The sequence below is a fragment of the Brachycentrus maculatus genome, unplaced genomic scaffold (genome assembly GCF_059751285.1).
Source record: "Brachycentrus maculatus isolate JH-2025_06_01 unplaced genomic scaffold, ASM5975128v1 h1tg000660l, whole genome shotgun sequence".
In the NCBI taxonomy this organism is placed as follows: domain Eukaryota; kingdom Metazoa; phylum Arthropoda; class Insecta; order Trichoptera; family Brachycentridae; genus Brachycentrus; species Brachycentrus maculatus.
Window position 1 is genome coordinate 361460 of NW_028281395.1, and position 27277 is coordinate 388736.

The 27277-nt window shown below is 34.4% G+C and overlaps 1 protein-coding gene across 2 annotated transcripts in view; it reads right to left on the minus strand.

Moving 5' to 3' along the window:
• LOC148300725 (uncharacterized) overlaps window positions 1-27277 on the minus strand; it is a 127761-nt gene that overhangs the window by 659 nt on the left and 99825 nt on the right. For both annotated transcript variants that reach the window (XM_088274363.1, XM_088274364.1), the window contains exons 2-5: window positions 3465-6141; window positions 2679-3379; window positions 902-1235; window positions 142-520 (exon numbers count right to left, since the gene is read on the minus strand). In XM_088274363.1, coding sequence (XP_088130489.1) covers window positions 142-520; window positions 902-1235; window positions 2679-3379; window positions 3465-6141 — 4091 coding nt within the window. The remainder of the gene's footprint in view (window positions 1-141; window positions 521-901; window positions 1236-2678; window positions 3380-3464; window positions 6142-27277) is intronic.

Below are 27277 nucleotides of genomic sequence, written 5' to 3' on the forward strand. Positions count from 1 at the left end.
ACTATTCAAACATTATGAATCTAAAAATACTACTTTGTGATAGCTTAGTAAAAAATAAATAAAATAAAAACTCTGGGTTCAATTTCCAGGTCCAGTATAGAAATTACTAGTTTCCATTCATAGATTTTGTGTGAAGCTTACCCTTGCAATATGCATAATCTTCCATAACTGTTGGCCTTGGGCATCTGGATAGACGGAGGTCCATCTTCAGAGCTGTTGTCGGAGAGGTTGCAGGAACTGTTCTGCAGGCTCTTCATGGCCTGGTCTCGACTGACCACGAAGGAGGACAGAGATGCCGGGACCTCTTCTAGCCCCCGAGCCTGGAGACACTTCAGCCCGTTGATTAGCTGCAACATCGTGAATGTGGCCTCGTGTTGGTGTTCGGAGGCGAGCGGAGACTCCTTGTTTGTCCCGTTCCTCTGCAAGGTGTTGTTTGGACTGGACTGACTCTTGCTCTGTAAGTATTCCCCGAATGTCTGGATCGTGTCCACTTGGGTTCTTGCCAGCACGACGACAGTTGCTGCAAAACAGAGAATTAAAAAAAATTAATAATCAAAAGTAAATATTGATAAAAAAAATCGTATTGGTATTTGAATTACTGAGAATAACAATAAAACAAAATACTAAAAAAAAATGTAAACTCTTTAAAGGGCGAAATTATACATTCCAAAGTTGGCAAAGTTTGAATTTAGAAAATGGTTTTCTAGACTCTGGAATAAATGGTAATCTATGGGAGAAAGGTTTATTGAATGTGGTGGGTAAATATATATTTTTGAGGGGTTCTGTGATTGCCAAATCATTGTTATCAGAGACTATTTAAACTGTACTTTTAGTTATTTTGAACCGCCAGGTCTACAGGAACTGTGTTGCAATAAATGCATTGTACGTAATATGAAATTACCTTGGACAAGTTGATCTCCTTCCTCTCCAAACTGTTGCATCGGGACCAAGTCGCAGAACTCTGTGACAGCATTCAAGAACATGGCTTGCGGTTGACCTATTTGTTGAGAAACAAGTTGCGAAGCCATCTGTTCTTTGTGCAGCATCAGCGTCACATTGACTGCTCCGGTTGCTGAACTGGAGTTCCACACTGCCGAGTGGAAGACTCTCTTCCCGACCCGCAGGTATCCCGGGCCCTTGAGAGGTGTCGACGTGATGGTGAAGTCACTCCACCTCAGGTTTGTGCAAGTCTTCAGTCCTCTCAGTGACGGTTGCATAATGGCACTCTGTTGAACCTTTAAATGACCAAATCACATGTAATTTATTTGCCTATTTTATCAACTCAATAGCGTCAACTCAATTGTTGACTATATGGAGGCAAGTTGATCAGTCCTGCACTACAGATTATTGGATCTAGGATTGGAATATTTTGATGGAATAGACATGACTTAAGTGAAGTAGATTTACTCCCATGTAACTTTTATTTTGCTCTGCGACCATATTAGCAACTACCGTGACAAGTAATGTTACGAAAGCCATTTGAGTAGATTTACAAAAATAAAACAATCTTTGCTTAGCTCGTATTTACTATGTTTTGCCTGGAAAGGGGCAGTATAAGAAATGAGTGAAATTTAACCTTCATTTAGTGACTTTACCGTACATTATATGGTTAACTGATAAACTAGGCAATAACAATGTGTGGGACTGGCCCTTACACAAATATACTGTGTAGTTTCAATTAATAGCTGACCGGCAGTTAGAACGGTAACTGAAAGAGAGAAGAAAATAACCTACCCCAGTATTGTCATTTACATTTGAGTTGAATCAATATAAATCGCATAAAATATTTTTTTCATACTTTATTATAATCATGAAATATATGCACTGAATATCAAAAGAAAAACACAGTCTGTAATTAATGTTTTAGGGGTCTAGTTATTTACATTGTGGGAATCTTCTTCTAACCCTTTTCGGGAGCCAATGGTGCATAGGGCACTGCATTGCATTGATGTAGTATTATTTTGATCATTAATTACATGAATGCAAGGTGATTGATCAGTCCTAAACTTCAGGGTTATATTAAATAAATTTTTAATTAAAAATTGATCCCCCTGAGAAACAAACCCGTGACCAAACGCGCTAACCACTATGCTACAGATGTGGAAACGTGGAGGTGAAAAAAGTGAAATTGTGCAGTCTACTTTTGTATTTTCTTTGATATTACGGGGAATTTGCGAACAGTTAATCCGTACTTTTCATACAAAAAATATGGTTATAATTGCTTATATAAATCAGAATTTAAAAAAAAATGGATTCAGTATCTGTAGCACATTGGTAGAATTAACCCTTAAATTTGATTCTATTTTTATTTAATGTTTTATTTCAGTTATCCAATCACAACGTGTGAGAATGAGAAAAAGTAGTGCTGGGTGATATTTATAAAAGGATGCTCTTTAGATTCCATGCAGGTGAAAATACCAATGTTATATTTGTCACGGTGGCGGCTATTATTGTCAGGAAGCACATCTTCGGTGCTCTGTGACCACATCAGCCACAATGAGACCAGAAATGCAACATGGGTAGTAGGTCGTACTTATAAACAAACAGCATGCCACTAAGATTCAAAAGGGAAAAACAGTATTGTGAATATTGATACATTGTGGCTAAAGCGATAGGGTAAATGTAACTGGAAAGTATATTGCTAAAGGGTGCAAGTAGATTGGTGATGATATATTTACCTGCTCAAGCACCTGAGCCAAAGCTTCGTGATTAGCAATAACAACAGCCCCATAATTATCTTCCAAGTTTTTGTGAACAACGCTTCTTCCTTTCCTTACCCTTAGTTTGTTAGTCGTGTTGTTCATTGCGACATTGTTGTTGAATTCACCGTTGGATTCGTTTTCATTCATTTCATGGCAGCTGTAGAAACTGTATGGCGAGTATATTTCGGATTCCGTTTCGCTTCCGTAATACTGAAGAGATGTGGCCCTTGCAAAATTGTTCAATTTCATGTAGTCGGAATTCTTTTTAACGCCGCAGTCACTGTTTCTGTAGGATGGTACAAATGTCTTCGCCGGCAATCGGTTCAGACCCGCATTAATCGAACTTGATTTAGTAGAATTGACATTTTGCGGCGTACTCGTACAGTTACTGACAAATTCATAGTCACTGTCACTTCCGATTCTCTTGTGAACGTTATTGTAATTATTGTTTCCCGATTCGTATTTTTCTGACCCATACACGTCGTCGTAACTGTGGTTGGATGTTTCGTTTCCGGAAGAGGTTGTAACTTCCGATTTTGTTGAACTAATATCTATTTCACCATCGCTGTCTTCTGAAGAAGGCATTCTTTTCTTGGGTAACTCTAGTTGTGCTTCTCTCTCCCTCATACTTGCCGTCCTCTCGGGTTTACGAGGAGCCATGGCAGAACGAACTTCACCTACAAAACAAATATGAAATATTGTATTCATCTTTATAATTCAACAGAAATAATTCATTGAAGATTATTTGGCATCAAAACTTACCTAAATTCGCGTAAACATTATCAGCAGGTTTAGAAGGAGGAGTTGACCAACACGGTTGCTTCTGCTGTTTCAGCAGCATGGCAGACTTGGGAGGGGGAGGGCGAGCTGGCTTAGTTGGGCACCCATCGATAGATGTAGATCCATCATCGGAAGATCTTCTCGGGGGAGGTTGAGGTTTAGGCTCTTTATAAATCAAATCCTCAGTGTCACCTCCTGAACTTCCGCTGTAAGTGGAGCCTTCGGAGATTGATATATTGTCATTGTGACCTTTCCCGATGCAATGTAGGTCGTTGGTACTTTTTAGAACTTCAACAGATGAGCCGTTTAATTCCAAGGGATGTATTATGACCAGTCTCGGTTTTGGGCGTGGTGTCAATTCGCTCATCTCTTCTCTTTTCGGCATCAAACTTTGATCAAATGGAATTTGCGAGTCTTTTTTATCTAATTCCTTAGATGATCCTATTCTTAGTAGCTTTCTCAGAGAAAACTTCATTCTGCCTTTCTTCTTATCGTCTCCGATAAGATTATCATGGGAAAGCGAAATAGACCTTCTGGGAACTGGTTCAGGAACTTTTTCTAATGTTTGAGTTTGTCCACCGGTTGGATTTGGATTCACCCCCTGCCTAAACTTTGGGCTGCATGAGGAAGCTCTTTCTCTTTTTTCTTTCTCTCTTACAACTGGAGAGTCAGATTTTAAATTGGCAGAAGGGTTCCTTTGGTATATATTTCCAAATGATTCTTCGTTGCTACCCGGCGGTGGAGGCTTGGGAGCTTGCCTTTTATTAGGCGTCAAATTAGCCGAACAATTGCTATCTTGTTTTTCAAGAGGTGCTTTGACAAAGTCAGTTTCATCATAGATTGGGGAATTTTTACCTTCAACTACTTCAGACTCGAATTCTTCTAATACTTCTTTTACCGACTTTGACTCGAGTGCCGAGTTTCTGTTTGAAGTATTTAAAGTTTGTTGCAATTGCAATATAACTTGTTGCTGCGGAAGTACGTTTGCCTGTGGCCTGCTTTTGGATATATTTTTCATAACAGATAATGGTTTAATGGGCAATTTGGGTTTTTCAGGAACGATCGGCCGGATTATGGTGCTTTCTTTAAACATTCCATGGAGAAACGAAGGTCGAGGGTCTACCTGCGGAGGTGGACTCCTCGGTAATGCAGGAGGTTCGGACTCCTCAGGATCAGCTCTACCGTCTGGTTCACCTGCAGATTCGCGACTCGCTTCCACAGAGAATAGCGAATCTTGATTCATTTTGGGTATAATTGGTGGTAAATCCAAGATTTGCGGCTGATAATGATTTTCATACGTATCTTGTAGAGAATCTGATTGGCCATCAACTTTTCTAATATCTTCTAACGAGACATCGGAACTAGTTTTGTCATCAGAATCTGAATCTTTGTTATTGGAAAACACTTGAATCTTTACACTTTCCTCGCATTGCTTTACAAGGTTGCAAGTCTCTACAAATAATCTATCGTCATTATCAGAATCACTTTTTGAGCTGGTGGAATCCTCGTCAGATGCCATCGATTTAGTGATCGTATCCGCTGAGTAATTTTTGGTTACAACTTCATTATCTAATTCGTGATTATTCGACGGTTTTGCTGGCTCTATGTCTATTTTGCAGAAAGTAAACTCGGGTTTTGTCACAACAGTAACTTTTGGTTTTTCGCAATCTTTCTTGATCGGGTTATTTCGGATAATAGAATTTTTCTTAAATTCGAATATATCCATGGATTTGTCTGACGCCTGTTCAGGGTCTTTAGATTTATCTTCGGATTTTCCATTGATAATATTGCTGTAAGTGTTATTGTTTTTCGCTTCATTTGTTTCGGATGGTTTTTTGTTAACAGAAGTAATTCTGTTTTTTTCTAATGTTTCGGATATTTCTTCTAATAGTGATTTTTCTGAAGCTTCGGGAGTAGATTCGGAATCTTTTTTAATATTGCCATTCAAAGACGTTTCTGTATTTTTTACAAATGATGTTAGTATGATGTTAGTTTTGTAATCATTCGATCGATTTTCTTTATTTTTACTGAGGTTCGGAATTTGCGAATTCTTCTTCTCTGACATTTTGGATGAATTTTTGTTATTTTTCGTATTCTCATGGCCAAAAGGCGTTACGGAAACGAGCAACGTTTTCTTCTTGCCATCAGAATCTGTCTGCATTCTTCCTAGCAACAAAGACGTGTACGATTTCTTGGTTTCGCCATTGGAACCTAAGAGATTTTCTTTCACAGTGTTAAAATCGGTGTTAGATTTCGTTAGCAGTTTCAGCTGTTTTTCTTCTTCGCAATCAGGTATAAATTCGTCCTCCCCGGTGTCCTCCGACAGCTGGAACTCTTCATCATCCGACCAGACGTCTCCGCCATAGCCGATCACCTGACTGACTTCGGTCGGAAAGGAAACGCCCCGTTTCTGCTTCTTCTTGGGAGACGCCTTCAGGATACCTTGGTTGGCCGAAGGCTTCGGAGACTTCGGTGTCTTGCTTTGGAAGGGCGTCGCGAAGTAGCTACTACTTTTTATGACATTTTTTTCGTTGTTGTGTTCGTCTTTCGATTTGAAACAGTTCGAGCAGAAGTCCTTCTTCCACGTATTCTGAACGAACCCTTGGCAAACGGTCGACATCTTTCCGCGATTCTTTTTGGGTGTTAATGTTCCGGCATTCTGAAACAAAAAACGGATAATTTTAGCATTGTCGTTCGGGAGTTAAACAAAAAACAGTAACTTGCATAATTATCTCGAGAATACTGTAATTGCAGACCTAGATTGCCGTCAAGGTTGTTCTTAACGGAAAATACCGTTTGTACCTTGCGGAAGCAACGGGATGGCGGAGGGGGTAAGGTTAAATGTACAATTAGGTAGGTATGGTGTATAGAATTTAGAACAAGTTTTGACTTATACCAACCTATGGGCATTAATTTACTAAGAGCATTTCCAAAGATAAGTATGGCTTTGAAAACACCATATTAACGGAATCTCTAATCGTGAATTGTCGATTTCAAAAATAAAGTTCTCTTTATTAGCTGTTTAAACGTTAAAACTACGTACGAGCACTTACGGTACCTTTTAAAAAACAGTCTAACGCGTTTTTATCTCCTAACTAACGGTATTTTTAATTTCAATATCGTGAAAATATGTTACGTAATAAAATTAAGTAATAATGTTTATACATACATTATTTATGCATGCATTCTTGTAGAAAATTATAAGTCAGTTTGATTAAATTTGACAGAAAAAGAAAAGTGTGGAATGTGTTATTTTACGTAATACAAGTACGTACAAATTACATGTAAATTTCGGTTACATGATTTTAGAATTTCCATTATTTTATTTCAATGCACACCTCTAGTTATATGTCAAAATAATTATGAGAATTTATATGTTCAAATGAAGAAAATGATAATTACTCGATGTTGGTATAATTGCGAGAAATTTGAACAACTTTCTACGGAGAACAATAACAAAAAACAACTAAGAAAGTATTCACCTTCTCGATTTAACAGAGCAGTTTGCATTTTAACATCTGATAATTACGCGTTAGAGGTAGAACCGAAGTAAAAGTGTTGATGAGTAGGAATTATTATGTAAGTTTATTTTGATTTTGAGTGATCGGCTTCCAATTCAAGTTACCAAATTAAGTCATTAACTGGGCAGACTTAAAAGCACCCGACATTTAGCTGCTCCAAGAAGCAAATGTGATTTAAGAGAATAAGGAAATTGAAGATATTTATTATATGCATAGGATCAAAAATATTGCTAAGAGTTCTAGACTTATTGTTTGTAAAATAAGATGAAATGAATATAGAAAAATAAAAAAATAAAATAGAAGTAGTATAATTTTTTACAAACATTATTTTACAATACGTTTGGCAAAGACTAATGACACAGTAGGCAGATATTGTTCACCGGATTACAAATATTCTCAGAGAATTTATGAAGTGCAATTTCTAACGCACAAGAAGAGCGATGGCAGTAGACAATAAAATGAATGGTGAGATTTGGAAACTGAGCAGTTTATGACGCGGAAATGGCGTCCTAAATCTGCTGAATTTAGCAGCCACTATCACAGATGGTGATTCATTAATAATTTATTTTAATGGTTGACTCAGCGTCTAATCAAATCAGATATATTATATTTTTACGACTTCAAAGTCCGTTCTAAATCACTCTGTTTAGCATCTTCGCTTTGCGCAGGAAGACTGAATATAATTCTGATAAAATTTACTTTACTGTTAAATTTTACTAAATCATTTGAAATACAGCGTTAAAAAAATCTTCCATCTTTGGAACTAGCTCACTAGCTAACAGAACAAACTCAAAGTGTTACAAAAAATAGAAAACGTACTACTGTACTAGGTTTTGGCAACCATTTTGGTTCAGTGCCCTGGTGAGAAATATCGGTAAAAATAGAAGCAATTATAAATGTTGCTACTTTTTAAAAGACATTGTAAAAAAATTATTACACGTGAAAAATAAACTGGTTTTGTCAGAATAACGATCAATCTTATTGATTAACAAAATCATCTTACGACTACTCAAAAAATCAAATTCAACACGGAAGGTTATGTATACACATACATTTATACTCGTATAATAATAATATACAAATTGTAATTGAACATTTTTAAAATTCAATATGTATTTTTTAAACCCTTCCCGCACCCCACTGGTGCATAGGGCACTGCATCATATAAACGCAGTGTTATCTTGATCGTTAACACATGAAGGAAAGATGATCACCCCTTCACTTCAGGTACTAGTCCAGGGTCACATTGAATAAATATTTGAGTGAAAAAATCACCTATATTTATTTGATCCCCCCTGGGAATCGAACCCGGGACCTCCAGAACGGAAGCCGAGCGTACTGACCATTACACTACGGAGGCGGACAATAATTAATGTTTCTAAACATTTGTTTTCATTTGAATTTGAGATAACGAAGGAATGAGATTATAAAAAAATATATAGAGAGATTAACAACACTGCAAGACTGCAGTATCGGGTCTTCGAAGGTAATTGGAAATAATAATTGATAACTCGGTGTTTTGTACTTCTTATAATAATATTAATAATAATTTGGATAATTTGTACAGCGCCATTTTCGTAAAATAGTATCTCAAGGGCGCTTCTTTTGAGTATTATCCACATCAAATTGTGCAGTGTTGATCGCCAGTCACAGAAAGGAATAATAATCAAACCAGTCCATTAACAAAAATCAGAAAAAAAAATAGTGTGCACTGTGGCTAAATGCACTAACCGCTACACACTACGGGGCGAATAAACTCAGGGTAAACCAGACTTTGAACATTCTTCATATCCTTTTAAGATAAATATCATTTATTGAAGTTTGCCGACAATTTAGATAACGGAAAACTACCCTCGATGCAAGTCAAGTGTATCAGTAATGGTACCAATTCACGAAACTGTTTGTATTTAGCGGCGAGACGGACATGAGATAATGACAGTCCGCCTCGCGCAACATATATTTTTTTAATTAATCAATTCCCCCGGCTCGTGAGACATCGTAGAAAGTTTCTTGACATACCTTATTACTCTTGTAGTCGCAGTTTGCAGTAGTATTTCATAATTTCTTTACCGCGATTGTACGCCGACTTGCCGCTTTGCGACGCATCCCACAGTCACAATTACAATTCAAAATGAATCACTCATTTTAATTATCCGCACATTGTATTGTAATACACAAATTTGGAAGTTTAAAAAGTAGGCAAAAATAATATTTTCTTTTTTACTATTTTTTTTAACATTTTGTTATTATTGGTTAATAAATTAAACGAAAATTAAAAGCAACATCGTCACTATTCTAGTTGAAATAAGAAATATTCTATTATTATTAATATTATTATTATTTATATTATTAATATTATTATTATTAATATTCTATTAGTTGAAATATTCTGAAAAGAAATAAGAATAGAAGAAATAAAGAATATATGAAGCCAAGGGAGTTTTAACAATTTTGTCCACTGAGTGTTCGTTGGGGACTGTATCCACCCTGCTGTGGATCGAATGGTCTCATTTGTTTAATTTGGGATGTGCTACCAGGGCTTTATCCTACACACCTAACTCCGATTAAAAAAAATATTGCATGTAACTAAACACCTTGTAGGTATATAATATGGATTAGATGCACGTGAAATTTATCGCAAGAAGTAAAAACTGCAGTATAATATTACGTAGGTTCATCAATTACAGTAAAACCTCGATATAACGGACCTCTATTTAACAGACTTCGGATATAAAGGACATAAAATCCGGTCAAATATAAAAAAAATCAAATGTCCTGTCAATATTATACATGCTTAAATTCAAGTGTTGCTGCATGTAAACAATTTGTAGCGGCCATGAAGATATCAGTGGTAAGATCACATCTCGACGATCTAATAACATTTATTGAGTATTCGTCAGATAATGAAGTTCAACTACATACTATACACATTTTCGTAATTTTAGAGAGTTGATTAAAAAAAAACAAGAAACTTCAAAAATACGTCAAATTTTGAATCCTTTTTCAAAGCAGGATTACCGAAAGCAAGCGCGTCGATATCAAACAGCAACGTCACTTCAAGACGAGTGTCCGTAAACAAAAAATAGAATTTTGCTTGTGTTTTGTACTGTTCAATTATACATAAATACAGTGTTCATATTTTCAAAACACAAATTGTTTTATTTTAAACCTATTTTTATGTAACGGACTTTCGGCTTTACGGGACACCCTCTCCCCTTACTCAGTCCGTTATATCGAGGCTTTACTGTATTTGAATATCAAGGTTTTGTGTCTGCAATGGATCAAAATAATTCGTGATTTATTATAAAATCACCGTGTTGCATAGATAAAGCCGTTGAATCGACCATAACGAAATTAATAATAGTATTATATTAATAGGATGCGATGGTCGCCCCGCAGAATGCAAGTTTCGCAATGTTAAGAGTAAATGCAAAAACCGTGACTCAACCGTTGTTCAACTCTGTCCCATTATTTTTACAAGATGACATCACACTTTGCGAAAAGTCGCGCAGAATGGCACCGCGAAGTGTCAAACAGTGACGCACAAACATAAAATCAATGAATATCCTTGTGGTGCGCTGAAAACTGCTGGTGTTACGAAAGTGTCGACATATCGCTCACTCCTTTCAAGAACGTCATAAATCAAAAAACTTGATTTTTCAGGAGAACGTTTTTAAAGTTTAAAAATATAACACAATGTATTAAAAATAAATATCAAGCCACTTATTGAACTTTTTACTGTGCAACAGATCTTTTTAGGTAAAACCTGAAGGTTTTTTAACCATTTGAAAAATATATAGTATATTTAAAAAATAATTAAACACTACCTTTTCTTCAAAATGCAAAACATATCTGCCCTGTAGCGGGTAAGTTAAAGTTAAAAATATTAAGTTAAAAATATGTCGCTTTTGCTGGGTTATAGTACATTTTCTGGGCATTCCGAAAACATGCACAACTGAAAATTGTCGATTTTTGATTTATGACGTTCTTGAAAGGAGTGAGCGATATGTGAATAATACGGAATCTAATGTTTGCCAACGCACACGAAATATAATAATGTGAATCAGAATAACTTTCTTATAAGCATAATTACAAAAGATAACATACAATCAAATATTATTTTTTGACATCTCATCAAAGATGAAGAAGAATATGGAAGTCTGGGCATTTACGGGGCTGGCGACAGTCATAGGCTGGTTTAAGTTATCACTTTACATTCACCAATTCTACCCATTATTGACAACCACACTACTCAAATTCTTGAAAGTTCTATATATATAAACCAATTTTGAAACATTGTCCTTGAATCACTAGAACTTCACTAGATACATCTATTGGTGAGATGAAAATAAGCTTTTTATTTGGACACACTCAAAATGTTGTACACAATCAAATACATAAAAATATTTTTAAAAGTTCGCCTCCGTAGTGTAATGGTCAGCACGCTCGGCTACTATTCTGGAGGTTTCGGGTTCGGTTCCCAGGGGGCGTCAAATAAATATGATGATAAAGTGATTTTTTCACTCTAATATTTATTCAATATCACCCTGGACTGGTACCTGAAGCGGAGGGGTGATCACCTTTCCTTCGTGTCGATCAAGATAACACTGCATTTATATAATGCAGTGCCCTATGCACCATTGGGGTGCAAATAAGGATTGAATAATATAATTTAAAAAATATATAAATATTAATAATCCATGGATAACGACAGAATAAATAAGAAAGTATATTTGGCGAATGTGAGCGGAAGAACAGAACGAGGACGGCCGAAAAAGACTTGGCACGACCATATCCTAATACAAGCAAAACTTAACATTGACCATGGCGGACAGCTTGCTTCTTGACAGCTGCTGTCATTTGGCATTTTCAATGTTTTCGATTGCATTGTTGTTTGATAATTTTTTTTTAATATTTTCATTTATCACAGGGATTGTGAAATTGTACATAAGTATGAGAAACGTGTGCTTTCTATTTTTATTTATTTTCTATTCAACCAGACTGACTGTGCGACGCGTGGCCGGGTACGGCTAATAATTTAAAAATAAACAGCATATTACATGTACTTTTCCATAATGCATAGTAATTTGGATATGAGTGTGATTGAACATACATATTACACAGCGATATAGTATTATTTATAATAAATTTACATAATATCCCTATCTTCTTTAATAAATTGAAAAAAACACCTCATTTAAATTACACTCATAATTAAGTTTATTCAAAATTTTACACGATAAATTAAACGGACTCTTATATAAAATTAATAATTTATATTTATCTTTAAGATACGAAAAAATATTTCAAAATGGAGATGAATGTTTTAATTGTTCATCAAAGCAGGTAAAAATGAGGGTAAAGTAAAAAAAGTTTTGTAAATATATCAGCATTGTGGCACATTTTATAAAAAAGAGCTCCAACATTATTTTTAACCACTGTTTTGTACTTATTTTTGGTACTATTTTTCCGACCAGTTGCAAGAAACACTGTGTCATCTTTAGGGATGGATACGTACTATTTACATATTTATAAAGTTAAAACATCAGAAAACCTAATAAAAACACAATACCCTAATAAAATAGACTTGTTTTATTTTAATATTTTAAAATAACAATTCAATTGGCGATTCAATGACAATTCAAAGCGCCCCTGAGTTGATTTTTTTCAAAATATTATTATCATTAACTAATAATAATAATAATCAAGCGCCTTTGAGGTAGTATTTTACAAAAATGACGCTATATCAATTATTCAATTATTTTTGTATTATAACAATTTTAAATGTGTATGTTGTAAAAAGTATGTGAAAAATAAGATGAAATAAATAAATACGAGGAACAGAGATCCGCAGCCATGATAGTATGAAAAGATCTATTCATTAAAATACCCTAAAAAAACATATTTAATGAAAACGATAGAAAAAACTGTGAATAAGATAATATAAGGGAGAGGAAGGGCGCAGCGAAACGTATAAAAAATCTGGTAGCAACCGTACATTTCGTGGGAACGAAAAAAGTATGGGAGAAGACTGTATTATGAGAATATATAATACCAGTATACCGTGTAATTTGATAAATTGGGCATTCCTTTGACTTCCTTAATAGTTCATATTTCCTTCGATTGAGAACGCATCACGATGTACCTAATAAGGGTCTTCTTAAATATTGGTGTTGATAAAAAAAAAGATCAACAGCTTTAAAATCCCTTATGAATAATTTATGAATCGATTCCATTTTAACGGTGCCGTTTATGAATAAAAATCAGCTGTTGAAATCATATTTCCGCGTGTTTCTTAGAAAAAATATCATACGGATAGGTCATAGTCATAACTTTGTGACATGAAAGTATCGATGGATCACTTTCATTCAATTCGACGAACTTGACATAGTTAATCGGTTGATCGCTCGTAGACGAGAAAAGTTTGTATGCGAATTACGAAAGGTCAACAGATACTAGAAAATGCACAGGTAGGTACTATGTATCATACTTAAAACATTATTATAACCATGACTGATGCGATTTTTTTTAACAATAACTATCTATGTAGTTGCTTATTGGGCACACCTAATGATATTAAAAGTATTAAACAATTCTATCAACATAAGCAGCGATTTTTTTTACAAAAAGGTCCCGGAACTCAGTTCATGTCAAGCTTTTTGCTTAAAAAAATATATTCAAATACTCATTACAATACCATATTTTATCATTTTGACGAATTATATAAATATAGATTATAATTACGTAAGCGCAAACATTGTTTCGTATAATTGATGTTGAAAATTTTTAAAAATATATCCGTGAAAAAAGGCACTGTTCAGCCGCGTTACATGAATAAAAAGCCCTGTACATGAGTATATAAATTTATTGAAATTCCAACATTGACCGCGTCCTTGAATACTCCAAATCGAACTGTGACAGCCTCCAAACGCAAAGATATAAATAAAAATGGACACCAACATATTAACAAGTCCGTGTTAAGATTCCGTCCCGCCCACTGCACTGGAGTGGTTAACGATGTATACTATTATGATTGTATGGAAACCAATTCCTCACACCTCCAACTTGGTCCACCATTTTTAATTTATATATAAAATGGTCGATATTGCCTGGGTTTACGACTGAATTAACTAAGACTATTTTTTTTTACTCTAAAATAGTCTCTCTTCTTCTTCTTCAGCTTAGTGTAGGCCTTGTGGCCTGTTTTTAAGAGGGATTAGCCACCTGCGATGTCGATTCCCAGCTGTCAATCCGTCTTTGGCCGTGCGGTGCAATGTGGATGCGCATACCATTGTCTCCTTTTTTTTTTAATTACCTAACGTCCAAGTGACTCTGAAATCTAGCTACGGCTTATGCAATACCGTTTATCATGTCCCTACTCAGGCTTCAACTTTATAAGTTTCATAGCCTATGCCTACTTGTGAGTGGATTTACTCTTTATGTTTAAAGTTACTAAAATTTCATGTAATTCATGAGTGAAAATTCTAGGCAAAAACACTCGCTCCATTGTCTCCTTCGTTGCCTTCCCACCTAACGACATCTTCGATCTCGCATATTTCCCTCATCCTGGTGTTTCTTATTTTGTCTCGTAGACTCTTGCCAGATATGCTTCTTAGAGTCTTCATTACTGACATTCTTAGAGCGATTTTTGTGACTACGGTATAACTAAATCTAATCTAAAATAGCATTACCATCAATTCTTCATATCATTATTTTGATTTGTTAAAACATTGTAAATCAGGAAAAATGTTGTAAAAAAAGTATGAATATCATCAAGTTTATCAGTGGCATTAGATTCCAACTAAAGTCAAATAACTGCATACAATACCGGTCTGCCATAAATCAGCAGTTACCTGTTTGTAGATATGTAAGTAAATGAAACTGTTCCGTTCAGTTTTATTACAAATCGTGTTAGTTTTTCCACAAGAAACAAGCTTCTAGAATCTGATATATGATCAGGCGCCTATATTTAAATAATATTAACCTACCAACAAATTAATATTATACTTGTATCAGCAAAAAAGAGATATCCTGTCGTTTTAAGAACTTACCTGGATATTTTGAAACACTTGGTTTAGCGGAAGTCCTTTCATCTTTTTCAAGGCCTCGTCTCATATAGCTAATATAATACTCGTAAAATAACAACTATTTAGTTTGTTTCCACATGTGTTTTATTTGACCAGTGACTGGGTTTCTAGCTATATAGCTAATATAAAATCAAATTTTCATTAATTGATCCTCAGTAATTGTATAATGCACCCCGAATTTAAAAGCACTAAAATATGCAAAGAAAATTTAAGCATGAAAAAATCTGATGAATTGATTTGGCAGTCACTTCGTGGAAATATCTATCAATTTTTAATTTAAGTTTTACTTGGTAATTACCATTATTTCTTAAAATCTACTGTGACACGAATTTCGATGCATTCCGCGTCATTTTCAAATACCGTAATGTCTTAAAACTGATATTTGTATACACTTTTAATTACTTCAGTTATAATGAGTCCTTTCTTAATATGTAAAATTTGATTTATCAAACGAAAACATAATCGTTATGGTTAATGAAACTCAATCTGATAACTGGGAGAATATTTTTGGCGGAGAGATAGAACAATACGGGTTACATTCTCGAATAAGACAAATTTTACCTTCAGATCGTCTCTCTGGTGACCAGTCTCCGATGACTACAGTCTGGTATATCATGAATGCAAGCGATGAGCGAGCAGAACTAGGTATTTTTACATGGATGATTACCCATTTCCCTAAAATAACATCATACACAAGTAACTATAACAAGGAGTGTCCCAAAGTTGTTGCATTTAGATTCGCGTGAGTGAGCAAGTCAAATCAAAGTCGACCATAATCATTATTGGGCACGACCGTCTGTCTTCACGACTCCATTATGCAAATTATTCTCTAGCCGTCGGAGCGAGGGTCAAGCTGCTAATCGAACCAAGGAAATTGGCCATTATTTGGCTGAAGAAACAACAGTTTAGCAAATTTTAGAACACCGATGTAGAAAGTAAATGATAATACATTTAACTATTTCGTAATTTAAGTTGAACATTGTAACACGACGATATAAGCTGAACACAAACAACCTACGAAAGTATTAATGTTGTATTAAAATATCAAAATAGATATAAAATTTTGTTAGCTTCCACAACAGGTTTTGCTGTTACATAGGATAAAGGAGCGTACAACATCATTAGTTAATTGAATAATGAAATTTATTATTGCTACATTATATTTCTTATCTGACTAACTAACTAACCATCACGCTGCTTCCCCGCAGGGGTAGGCATAGAGAACGGAACGCCACACCAATATGTCTTTGAAAAAACCTCCCCCTCTTACACATTAATGCATCTCTTATACATACGATTATTCCGACTCCTGACCAGACCACGTTCACGTATTTGAAATACATGCTTGATCATGCACAGTCTTCTTTTGTTTCTATCACCAAAAGCATTCGTCTCAAAAAAATTGTTTTACTGTTCTTTCTTCGCTCATTCGATTCACATGCCCAAACCATCTCAACACACCCTTTTAAAAATAAAATAACAACTTTATACTTTTTCCACATTTATTACATTTAATTGTGTAAAAAACTACATATATAGTTATTATTTTATTATATTAAATGCTTTTCCACCAATAAATGTCAGTACAAAACTTAAACATTAATTTTTTTATCGATAATGCTATTCGATTTATTTTATTCTAAACAAAATGTATAACAGAAACAATAATAAACTGGTCTTCCACCTCCCAGGAGCGACCCGAGAATGACAGGACCTAGTCCTAGAAGAAGAAGAAGAAGAATAATAATAAACTATCGTTTTTTCATTGCGTTAGTTACAATATAATAATTTTCAAGCCGTGTATGTTTTTTGAACTCTGCAAGCGAATTATTTAAGACAAAAAAATGGACACATATACCGTTCTAGATAGTTCTCAGAATACCAATAGAGGTGTGTTTCAAATAGCGGCACCTCTTCCAATCCATCGGTATTGTTAACACGTAATAAAATAGAAATGAGGTATTCGATGTTACAAAGTGAAGTATTTATAAGGTGCTTTTCTGTAACAGCACATAAACGTGTTGCCAGGTGTTGTATATAATATATTCGTGAGTTTTGAGCTATAAATCGTTCCTAAATTGGACATCTGTCCAGACATTTTAGTTGTGGTGCTGGTTTGTCTGACCACCAAGTATAATGCAAGATAACTGATGTCTGTAGACGTATTTCATATCACTAACCCTTAACACCTAAGGGTAAATAATAATAACTGTATATAAATTATACATTGGGTTAATATAAAATAACATATGTAAAAAAATACATAAAATGTTGAATTGATGAGATTACATTATATTGATTGAGTTACATACTGAAGAAGGTTAGTTTCTATGTTAATACTCGTCGGTTTTATGTGACTTTATTTTGGATAAAGCGAAGGAAATTTAAGGTAATTCTGTAATAATTAACTATTCCTTTAGTCAAAGATTATCGTTGAAAACAAAAGGATTATTTATAGAGCGCCATTTTCATAAAATGGCACTTCACTGCGATTTAACTGGGAAAAGGTAGATTGTGGAAATGATTTAGCAAACAAATGCATTTTTTTCTAAAGATCACCTCTCTTACTGTTTGTAACTACTGGTGGGGGGGCATTCCATGTCATCGGTCCCGCTACAGCAAAAGCACGCCAAATTTAGTGCGCTGGTTGCGAGTTGGTAAGATCACTTTACCCATAGCAGAATTTAGAAATTACAAAAGTCAATCTCACTGCAGCGTTTAACACTGATTGCAGACGAGTCATTTTATTGTTTGGTTTACCAGTGTTTATACTGTAACAACAATCGACTCTAGATACAAACGCATTTATTAATTGACGGGCAGCATCAACTAGCAGATTCTTGCGAATGCTGTTAATTTGCCTTAGCTGATAAAAATATGTGTAAATACATTAAGCTACAGTTCCATAGAATCCTCGTCTCTCTCTGTTCGGGAAATCCATCTGAGAAGTCACGGACGAATATCACGAGCTAAAAATAATTTCTGTTGTAAATATTCAGCGTGCGAATAGTTCCGCTCGCAGAAGCAGGATCGTTGAACGGTTTAACACGCCTAAAGTTTACTTTGAGAAAACTATGGAAATATGTATACGAATCCCAAACATTATGCTGAACACATGTCCATACCACTTCATTCATGAATCGGTTTTATAAAATAATATGTGGGCGTTGGATGATACGGGCGAATATCTTGGCTATATCAAGATCAACATGGCTTTGAAGTGTTTATTCATTGAACAGCGGAATGACCCATGAACGGGATACTTTATGTATATCTGAGCAGCTGTAGATATTCGAATTTGCTAGCTATATGTAGAGAAGAAATAAAACACAAGACATACGATGAATAAAACAAACATGAATAAAACACAATATAAACCTACATAGTATGATATAAGTAAAAACCTAGGTTATTGCCACAAAGATTCGTTCAGTCAATTTTGATTTATAACTTAACCATTCATTATATCAATATCATTTATTTTTTTGTTGTATAAATGAATGTTCAATTCATTTTAAACGATTTATTATTTTCAAAAGTTCTCTTAACTTTTGAAGCTAGCAAAAATATCAATAAAACACAAAACCTAGGGGTTCAACAATTCCCCATAAATCTTCTTCAAATCCTTATCCTCACCCATATTGTGCATAAGGCATTACATCATATAAACGCAGTGTTACCTTGATCGTTAATACATGAAGGAAAGCCCTCCGCTTTAGGTACCAGTCCAGGGTAATACTGAATAAATATTAGAGTGAAAAAATCACTTATATTTATTTGACCCCCCCTGGGAATCGAACCCGGGACTTCCAGAACGATAGCCGAGTACCCATAAGTACGTATAAGAAAACGGTTTCTGTTATTATTCCTTCAATCTTTAAGAACAGTGTCCGTCGATGGTTGCTTAGCATTGGAAGGGACAAGGTAGAAAGTGAATTAATTAAAGTCCAGGTGTAATGAAAAACCTTTAAACTGTAAATTATTTTTGTATCTCCTGTATGTTATGTTTATAATCTAATAATAAAAAAATATATAATAAAAAAATAATATGAAAATTGTATTAACATGTTAGTATTCGGCTCAACACAGGCCATGCCTAAAGAGCCGTAATACGTATAATAAATGTATATATGAAATGAATATGTATATTAAAAAAAATAAAAAATAAAAAATAACTAGGAGGATTCTGTCATCCAAGATAATAAATATTGTAATATTTATGCTCGTCCAAAAAACTATTCGACAAAGTATTTTTCCAACGCGATAGAAATAATACTCTGGAGACGATATTGCCATGTATGCAAGTTTATATGTGGTATTAAAAACAATCACAGTATAATAAATAAAATCTTCTAAAGGTTCGAGGCTGTCCACCTAATAGAAGTTACAAAAAAAGATCATCGCCATTTCGAGAACCAGATTAGCGACGCTATGCATTATTCATGGCGTGCTAATGTGTGTGTAATGTATGCAAGATGGTTGACCTTTTTGGCGATATATATATTACGTATTAGTATTAGACATTTGTCTGTCTGTTTGTCGAGCTCCAAGCCTGTGGGCGGAATATAATATCATGTTTATCTTAAATGTTAGCGGAATCGGTGATTTGTAGGGTATGAAGAATTACCGGAAAATGGCATTACGGGTAAATTGGTAAAAATGAGAAGCTAAATACCGGTTTACCGTTAATATACTGGTAATTTTCAATGCGTCAAAAAGTAAATATATTGGTTTTAAGTTTTGTACGGTCATTTCTTGTTAAATTGCATTTTTTATAAACAACTATATAGTTATTATTTTATTATATAAATGTGTTAGCATTTTATCATAATATTATACAAAAACAAAGACCTATTTAATAACGAACACATCAAAGAAGTTATTAGTTGAATTTTGGAAATATCATTACAAATGTCAATAATAATAATAATAATAATTTGGATAATTTGCATAGCGCCATTTTCGTGAAATACTACCTCAAGGGCGCTTATAAAGACATGAATAATAATAATAATAATAAGATGATGATGATAATGATATAAAAAAAATGGATTAAAACGTCGTCAATCGATCTCGGGCCTTCGAGTCTGGAGCGGGGTGAAGATGAGCCGACAAATAAAAACGCCTTCCTCTATCTGATATTCTGATTTATTGATTCTCAACACTGCGCACTACCAAATTATATATGGTGATATTTTGTAAATTAAAAGCATTGTTAACTTTGTGGTATGGTAATATAACACTCTCCTATAGTTGACCTGATGATGGTGTTGTGTTTTTAAGTGGTATTACACAAAGACAACGATGAAAGATGAGAAGAGTGATATTTATGGTGAGGTAATGATTTTTTGTTCATAACGATCTGGCTTTGAAAGCAGATTTTGGCTTCTTCACACCGCATCTGAGGACCAAGGTCTACTTGGAAGTACAAACTAATAAAAAATAATAAAACCCTTACCGCACCCCAATGGTGCATAGGGCACTGCTTCATATAAACGCAGAGTTATCTCGATCGTTTACACATGAAGGAAAGGTGATCAGCCCTCCACTTCAGGTACCAGTCCAGTGTAATATTGAATAAATATTAGAGTGAAAAAATCACTTATATTTATTAAACCCCCCTGGGAATGGAACCCGGGACCTCCAGAACGGTAGCCGAGCATGCTGACCATTACACTACGGAGGCGGACAAACTATATAACACTATTGTATCTCCCTGTAGAGAGCAAAATTGTAATAATAATAATAACTGTTATATAATAAATGATTAATTTCAAAAGTGATTTTCGCGATAGTAAATCTTTGAAATGTGCGTATACTCGTATTTCTATTACAGCGGAGAAAATTCTACGAAATTCTAATCAACCATAGAAAAGTTTAACTACTCCCAAGCAGAAAGTTTATATTTCAAATCAAATTAATGGTTATAACAGCAAACACAAAAATGGTTTTCTGTAAAATTTCTGCATTACATTATTGCATTATCACGATAGTTGGAAAAATGGCGATTTAATATTATTGTAAAATGTGAAAAATAATTCACCGAAATTACTAGCACGTAGAAATTTATTAAACGTTAATTTGATAATCGAATTAAGCCAATTTTCCGGTAAATCGGTTTACCGAAAACCGGTAATATATACCCTAGTGATTTGTGAGGGTTTTCAAAGTTCTAAGAAGAATATACGAACGATTCGAGAAACTTTGTTAATAACAATGTATATTTGTTAATAAAACTTAGAAAGCGGGATATGTAGGGTAAATGTTTTCTGCGAACCGTAAACTTTAATAATTAGTTGAAGTTTTATAAGTATTTATTAGTCAAGATAAAAATCTGTGCGTAGATCAATGAAAGTAGGTAATATTTTAGAAAATCAAACTAGCAATGCCTGATTTGGTCAATATTGTCAAGCGATAGAAAGCCGCTTCAGCATAAAGTGTGCAAAGCCAATTGATGTAAGAATTACGATGGAAACTTTATGAAAGTTAGTTTTATCCAGGTGTCAAATGAAGAAGAGAATCTTCAGAATTGTCAACAGCAACAAGGTGAGCTGTTAGCAATACAACGTGAGATTATTTACTTGGCAAACATTTTGTTCACGCCACACTTTCTAGACGCGGTGCTGGCGGCTATAGGTTCTATGTTCTATGGGGCATTTCGGACATGTTTAGTCCGGCTAGTGAATATTAATCATGCATGATTCGGACGCGAGGTGAAATTCGCACTGTCAAACAGGTTACAAGTGGAATTCTCAAGATAATCCCGTCACGAAGCTAGCGGAGAATGCACAATGACTTTACCGAATTTCCCGTAACCGTGTCGCAACAACTAATGGCATTTGAAGAGTCTGGCAGAGTGCTGCGAAAATTGCACATCTTCAATCCACCGTTGTGAAACGTCATCAATAAAGCGACAATTTCTTTTAATTTTCGTAATGAAATTGAGTTTTATGACTTACAACTTATAACAAGTGTCTGATATCTATGACAATAGGTTATCAACCTGGATTTCATTAAATCAACAATCCAAAATTTCGCAAGGAGAGGTATTATTTAAAGTATATCAAAGTACATAGTTACTTATAAGCTAATACTCTCCTCATCATTCATCGTTCATTTTGTGCAATGCCACTTAAAACCACTTTATGACTACTGGTGTCGGAACAATCATTCCATCATTAGGTCAAATGTAGACCTGATGATGAAGTGGTTATTCCGAAATTGATAGTCATGAAGTAGTTTTTTAAGTTGTATTACACAAAGTGAACGATGAATGATAAGGAGAGTGTTTTATTAGCATACCGCATTCTAACAATTTTTTTCAACCTTTTAATATACAAAATACTAATAAGCTGTTCATAGAAAGGTCTTCAATTCTAATCACAATTCGGATGTATATAAAGTCTTTAAAAATCCAATTGACACCATATCTAATGAAATTTGTATGCATTGTAATCAATATATTTCTTTTTTCTTTGATGCTATTTTAACAACTGCACTCACTGGTTCAATGGACTCATGCTTTCTCCCGAGCCGACTGGCTCAGTACTTGGTACACTGAGTGCAGTACCTGATGAGTGTGAGTGAGTCAGGAGTTCCTAATTAGATCACGAGAGGAGTCTCAAGTGATTCACTCGATCACTTCAAGTCACGCACTATTTTAAAGTGATATTTTAGGTTACATGAATCAATCTGTGGTACTCGTAGTTTCCACTGAGAAAGTTGCGCGGATCTTTTAAATTACACTCGATATAAAAATAGGAAGCTTACAGAAAATCTTCATACGACACTAAACGAGATGAGCTGTTTCAATATTGGAAAGTTCCGTAGCTATGTGTACGTATCTGCTGGATTATCCTTAGATCCTTGTCAACTTATGGCAATTGTAATGGTTTACTTACCAGTGTCGGGTTGTGGTCCCGTGGTTAGTGTCGCGGACTCTTGAGTCAGAATTTCTCGGTTCGAACCGACTCTACCACAATTTAGTACCTATTTCTAATAATGAGCCGCTTAGGCTCAAAGAAACAGTATTAAATTGAAGTATTTTTGTAAATAATAAAAACCCAAATATTTCTCTTTTAAAAAAAAAAATACCATTACTAAGCTAGACAAAATCTGAAAAGACCGGAATGTGAGTATCAACACCAAGATAAAGCATGTCAAGAGTTTGGTCTGCCCCATTTTTCTCTATGCTGCTGAAACATGGACCATAAAAGCAGCAGAAAGGAGAAAAATTGACGCTTTCAAGATATAGTGCTGGAGGCGCATGCTCCGAATTCCATGGACAGCTAGACGCACCAACGAGTCCATTCGTCAGAAACTACACTTGGATAGCTTGACTTTGGCCAATATATGTACACGACGGATTCTTCAGATCTTAAGACACGTTGCGCGTGACAATTACGTTAATGTTATCCAAGCTTAAAGAAAATTAAATTGAGGGCTATTGATTATCTCGCCTTAATAGTCAAGCGTCTGACCAATTGAGCCACGATGTCTTTTTTTACAACAACCACAAAAAACACATGCAATAATATACTGATGTAATAAACAAAACCATACTAATCGAATGTCAAACACGCCTAATGTTCATTATAATTTTGTGTAGGAGTACCTACACAAAGTTGATTAAACAAAATACTAAAAACATAAATACTAAAAGGTTTTAATTTTTATCTTCTATTGGCTGCGTGCGCTACCTATTTTTTAAGTTTTGGATTTATCGACCTGTTGTCTTGAAATATCACAATAAAATTGAAGGTCAATTTATAATTGACATACAGAGGTAGTCTGACCCTTGTTGGAATAAAACGTACAGGGTGGAGCAAAATTAATCACCCTATTTGAAGATGTTATAATTTTTGCAAATGGCGTCGCATGTCAATCATATTTGACATTTGTAAACTAGACAGCTGCAGTATACAAACAGATTGATAAAACGGGCAAAATTTGTATCAACACTGGCGGCAGCCACTTGGCGGATATCATCTTTTCCACTTAACAGAAAAAATGTAAAAGTCCAAATAACGATTACTATTACTCAAAATATTTTTTTTTTTTATTCAGTAAAAAAGTAATTTAAAAACAAAATTGAATTATAAATTTTGCGCCACCTTAAACCTTGTTTGTTTACTGCAGCTGTCTAGTTCACAAATGACAAATATGATTGACGTACGAAGCCATTTGCAAAAATTATAACATCTTCCGATAGGGTGATTAATTTTGCGCCACCCTGTATATCGATTGAAAAGTTATAAAAATATTTAAAGTTTTATGAAATATAATAATTGAATATATTTTCGTTTTACCTTCTAAAGTTTCTATTATAATAAAAGCCTTTGGATTATGTAATAGATGCAGGTATTCCAACTCCAACACGATTGAGAATTCAAATGATTATCGCATTGTACTCGTATGTATGTTAATTGATTAATCTCCGAGAGGATTATCTTCATGAGAATTATTCACCAATTAGGTATTATTTAAGAACAATGCCTGCACAATGATTGTTTGGGCGTCCTCCCATTAAATGGAATAATCAAAGGTTAGAAGTTCCCATACTTTCAGCCGTGAGTGTTGAAAATACTTAGATAAAGTGCATCAGCATTTTTTTGTTGTTGAATAAATTATCATAAAAACGGAGGGCAAAATTAATCGACTCTTTTTTATGGTGTTGATAAGTTGTAAAGAAATCTTCACGTGAAAGTGTTTATATGATATATAAAGATATTTATATGTAAGTCTTAAAAAACTTCTAAAAATATTTTCTTTATTAGATTCAAATTTTGTACTGACATTTCTTGGTAGAACTGCATTTTATAGAATAAAATAACAACTATATAGTTTTTTCTACATGAATTTTATTTGACCAGCGTTTCGTCGTATCTCGGTTATCCAAATACAGTTATTTTTCAAATTATTTTTTGACATCTCAACTTTCATATTCTATCTATGTTGGATGTCAAAAAATAATATGAAACTGTCTTATGCAGCGTTGCGTTGATTTATTGTAATAAGTCAAAAAACCTATAAAAATAATGTATTAACCAATAAAAAGTGGTTAAAACAAAGTTGTTTTATTTTATAAAGTTTATAAAATGTGCCACAAAGTATCTGCGATAAACATTCAAGAAAAGTATTTTTCCTTTATCTATGTAGATACTGTTATGTTACAAATACAATGTAATATAATAATATATAATTTAACAGGACTTGATAGGTATTATAACGTTAACAACATTATATATACTGTTATTCTTTTGAGTATGTTTACCAAACGTACTGTTAGTCGGTTCTACTTATTACAGTAAACATCACTATGATTACTTAACGTGTTTACATTGGGTTAGTTTAGATACCGACCAATAGATAAATCAATATATAGGTATGGTACAATATTTAATATTGTCAGGAACCAATTAATACTGTGCCTACTACGTCTGGCAGTAAAATACGATTGCCATCAAATAGCGGATATGCATACCAAGAGATTGTACTCCGAGATCTGGCATTATCGATTGCTCATAAATGCGTTGAATTCAATAAGTAACACTAAGGAACTAGTTTTTTTAGCAGCATTTTTATATAATTCTGTAGGTAGGTTGGCACCAGTAAATTAATTAGGGTGCACAGAGAATTAATTAGGGTAGGCAGTAGACGTAGGTAGTAAGGTAAGCTAGGTACTACTTAGTAAGGTAGGGCAGGTATTGGTAGCGTTTTTATGTCACGCGGGTAAGTTAGGATCGGCACTGCTTTTCTGCCTATATGGCATGCACACCTCTGGTTGATACCTACCTACAGTATAGTAAATCAACAGATCTATTGATATTTTTACAATCGTCAGTCGGATCGATTAATTTGGAGTACGAGAAATTTCATTTCATAGATTGACCCTTGTATGTGGGGTATCCAAATCCATATCCAAAAAAAGATGAAAATAGACTGAATGCACTCGAAATGCGATAATGAGCGTCAAAACGATGTATGATAGGTCTTTAAATGGTGAAATAAGGAAATGCAAAGCTAAGATAAGTATTATCGATAGAATTAAGAAAAGTGTGTTGAGATGGTTTGGTAACGAATGAGTGAGGAAAGAACAGTAAAACGAATATACGAGGTGAACGTAGTTGGAAATAGCAGCAAAGGAAGACTGACGAAAACTTATAATATTTTAATTAACGTCGAATATTTGAATGTGGACGGTCAGGAGTCAGAAGAATCTGCGGGTAAGCATGGAGAGATGGGTCCAAATTGGTTTGTAAAACGTCCAATTTGAGGTGAAAAACATCTATTACTTCTACAATAATATTATACATACTATGTACACTAAATACTATCCCTTTCACTGTCTACACCGGGGTACTTCTAGAAAAATTGGTGATGGATTTGCAAACTTGTATTTATTTAGATTGGCAGTGACAGGGATATTGAAAGCTTTTAAATGTAAATTCACAGTAAAATTGGGATACAATTTTATGTTGTTTCACATTTCAATAAATTTCGCAACTTAGTTCAAAAAAATAATAATTTTGCTTTGCAAGAGCAGATCTGTCAGGAAGCCTAGATGCTTCTGTATCAGATCTGAGAATGCGGTGGGACAGTTTTCAATATACATACTACAAAAGTAATATTTTGTGAATTACCTATGTTTTCTGGCATCTGGCAATTTTAATGGTGTAAGTTCATTATTAACCGGCGATCAAGTGCCTACTTAATAAACCATGCAATAAACACATGGCCAGTGGTCGGTGAACTCCGGACCCGAGAGTGGTTTTCTGGTGATGCAATATGTATGGTATATTGGCGGTCGTGTGGGCCGATCGAGGCACAATCAAGTGAATCACTAAACTCTCGATAGCCAGGAACTTATAAGGTGATGTCGACCTTCGGACCGATGAATGAAGGTCCACCGTAAGTGGAAATGGCCATACGGGAATACTTGAATCTTTCCAAATACTTGGGCATCTACCGAGTATGTACCGGCCACTTAGGATTTTGAAATACGTCGAATTTGATAAATTATTGGCACTTCTAATTAGCAGTGCGTGCCATTTATTTGAGTGTAAGTATATGAAAAGGTGAACACCACAGGAATTTAAGTGAAAAAATAAAATAAAAAAATATTTCCGTTCTTATAATATTTGGTTGATCAATATCCTTAAAACAACATAGATTCAAGTGCAAACAG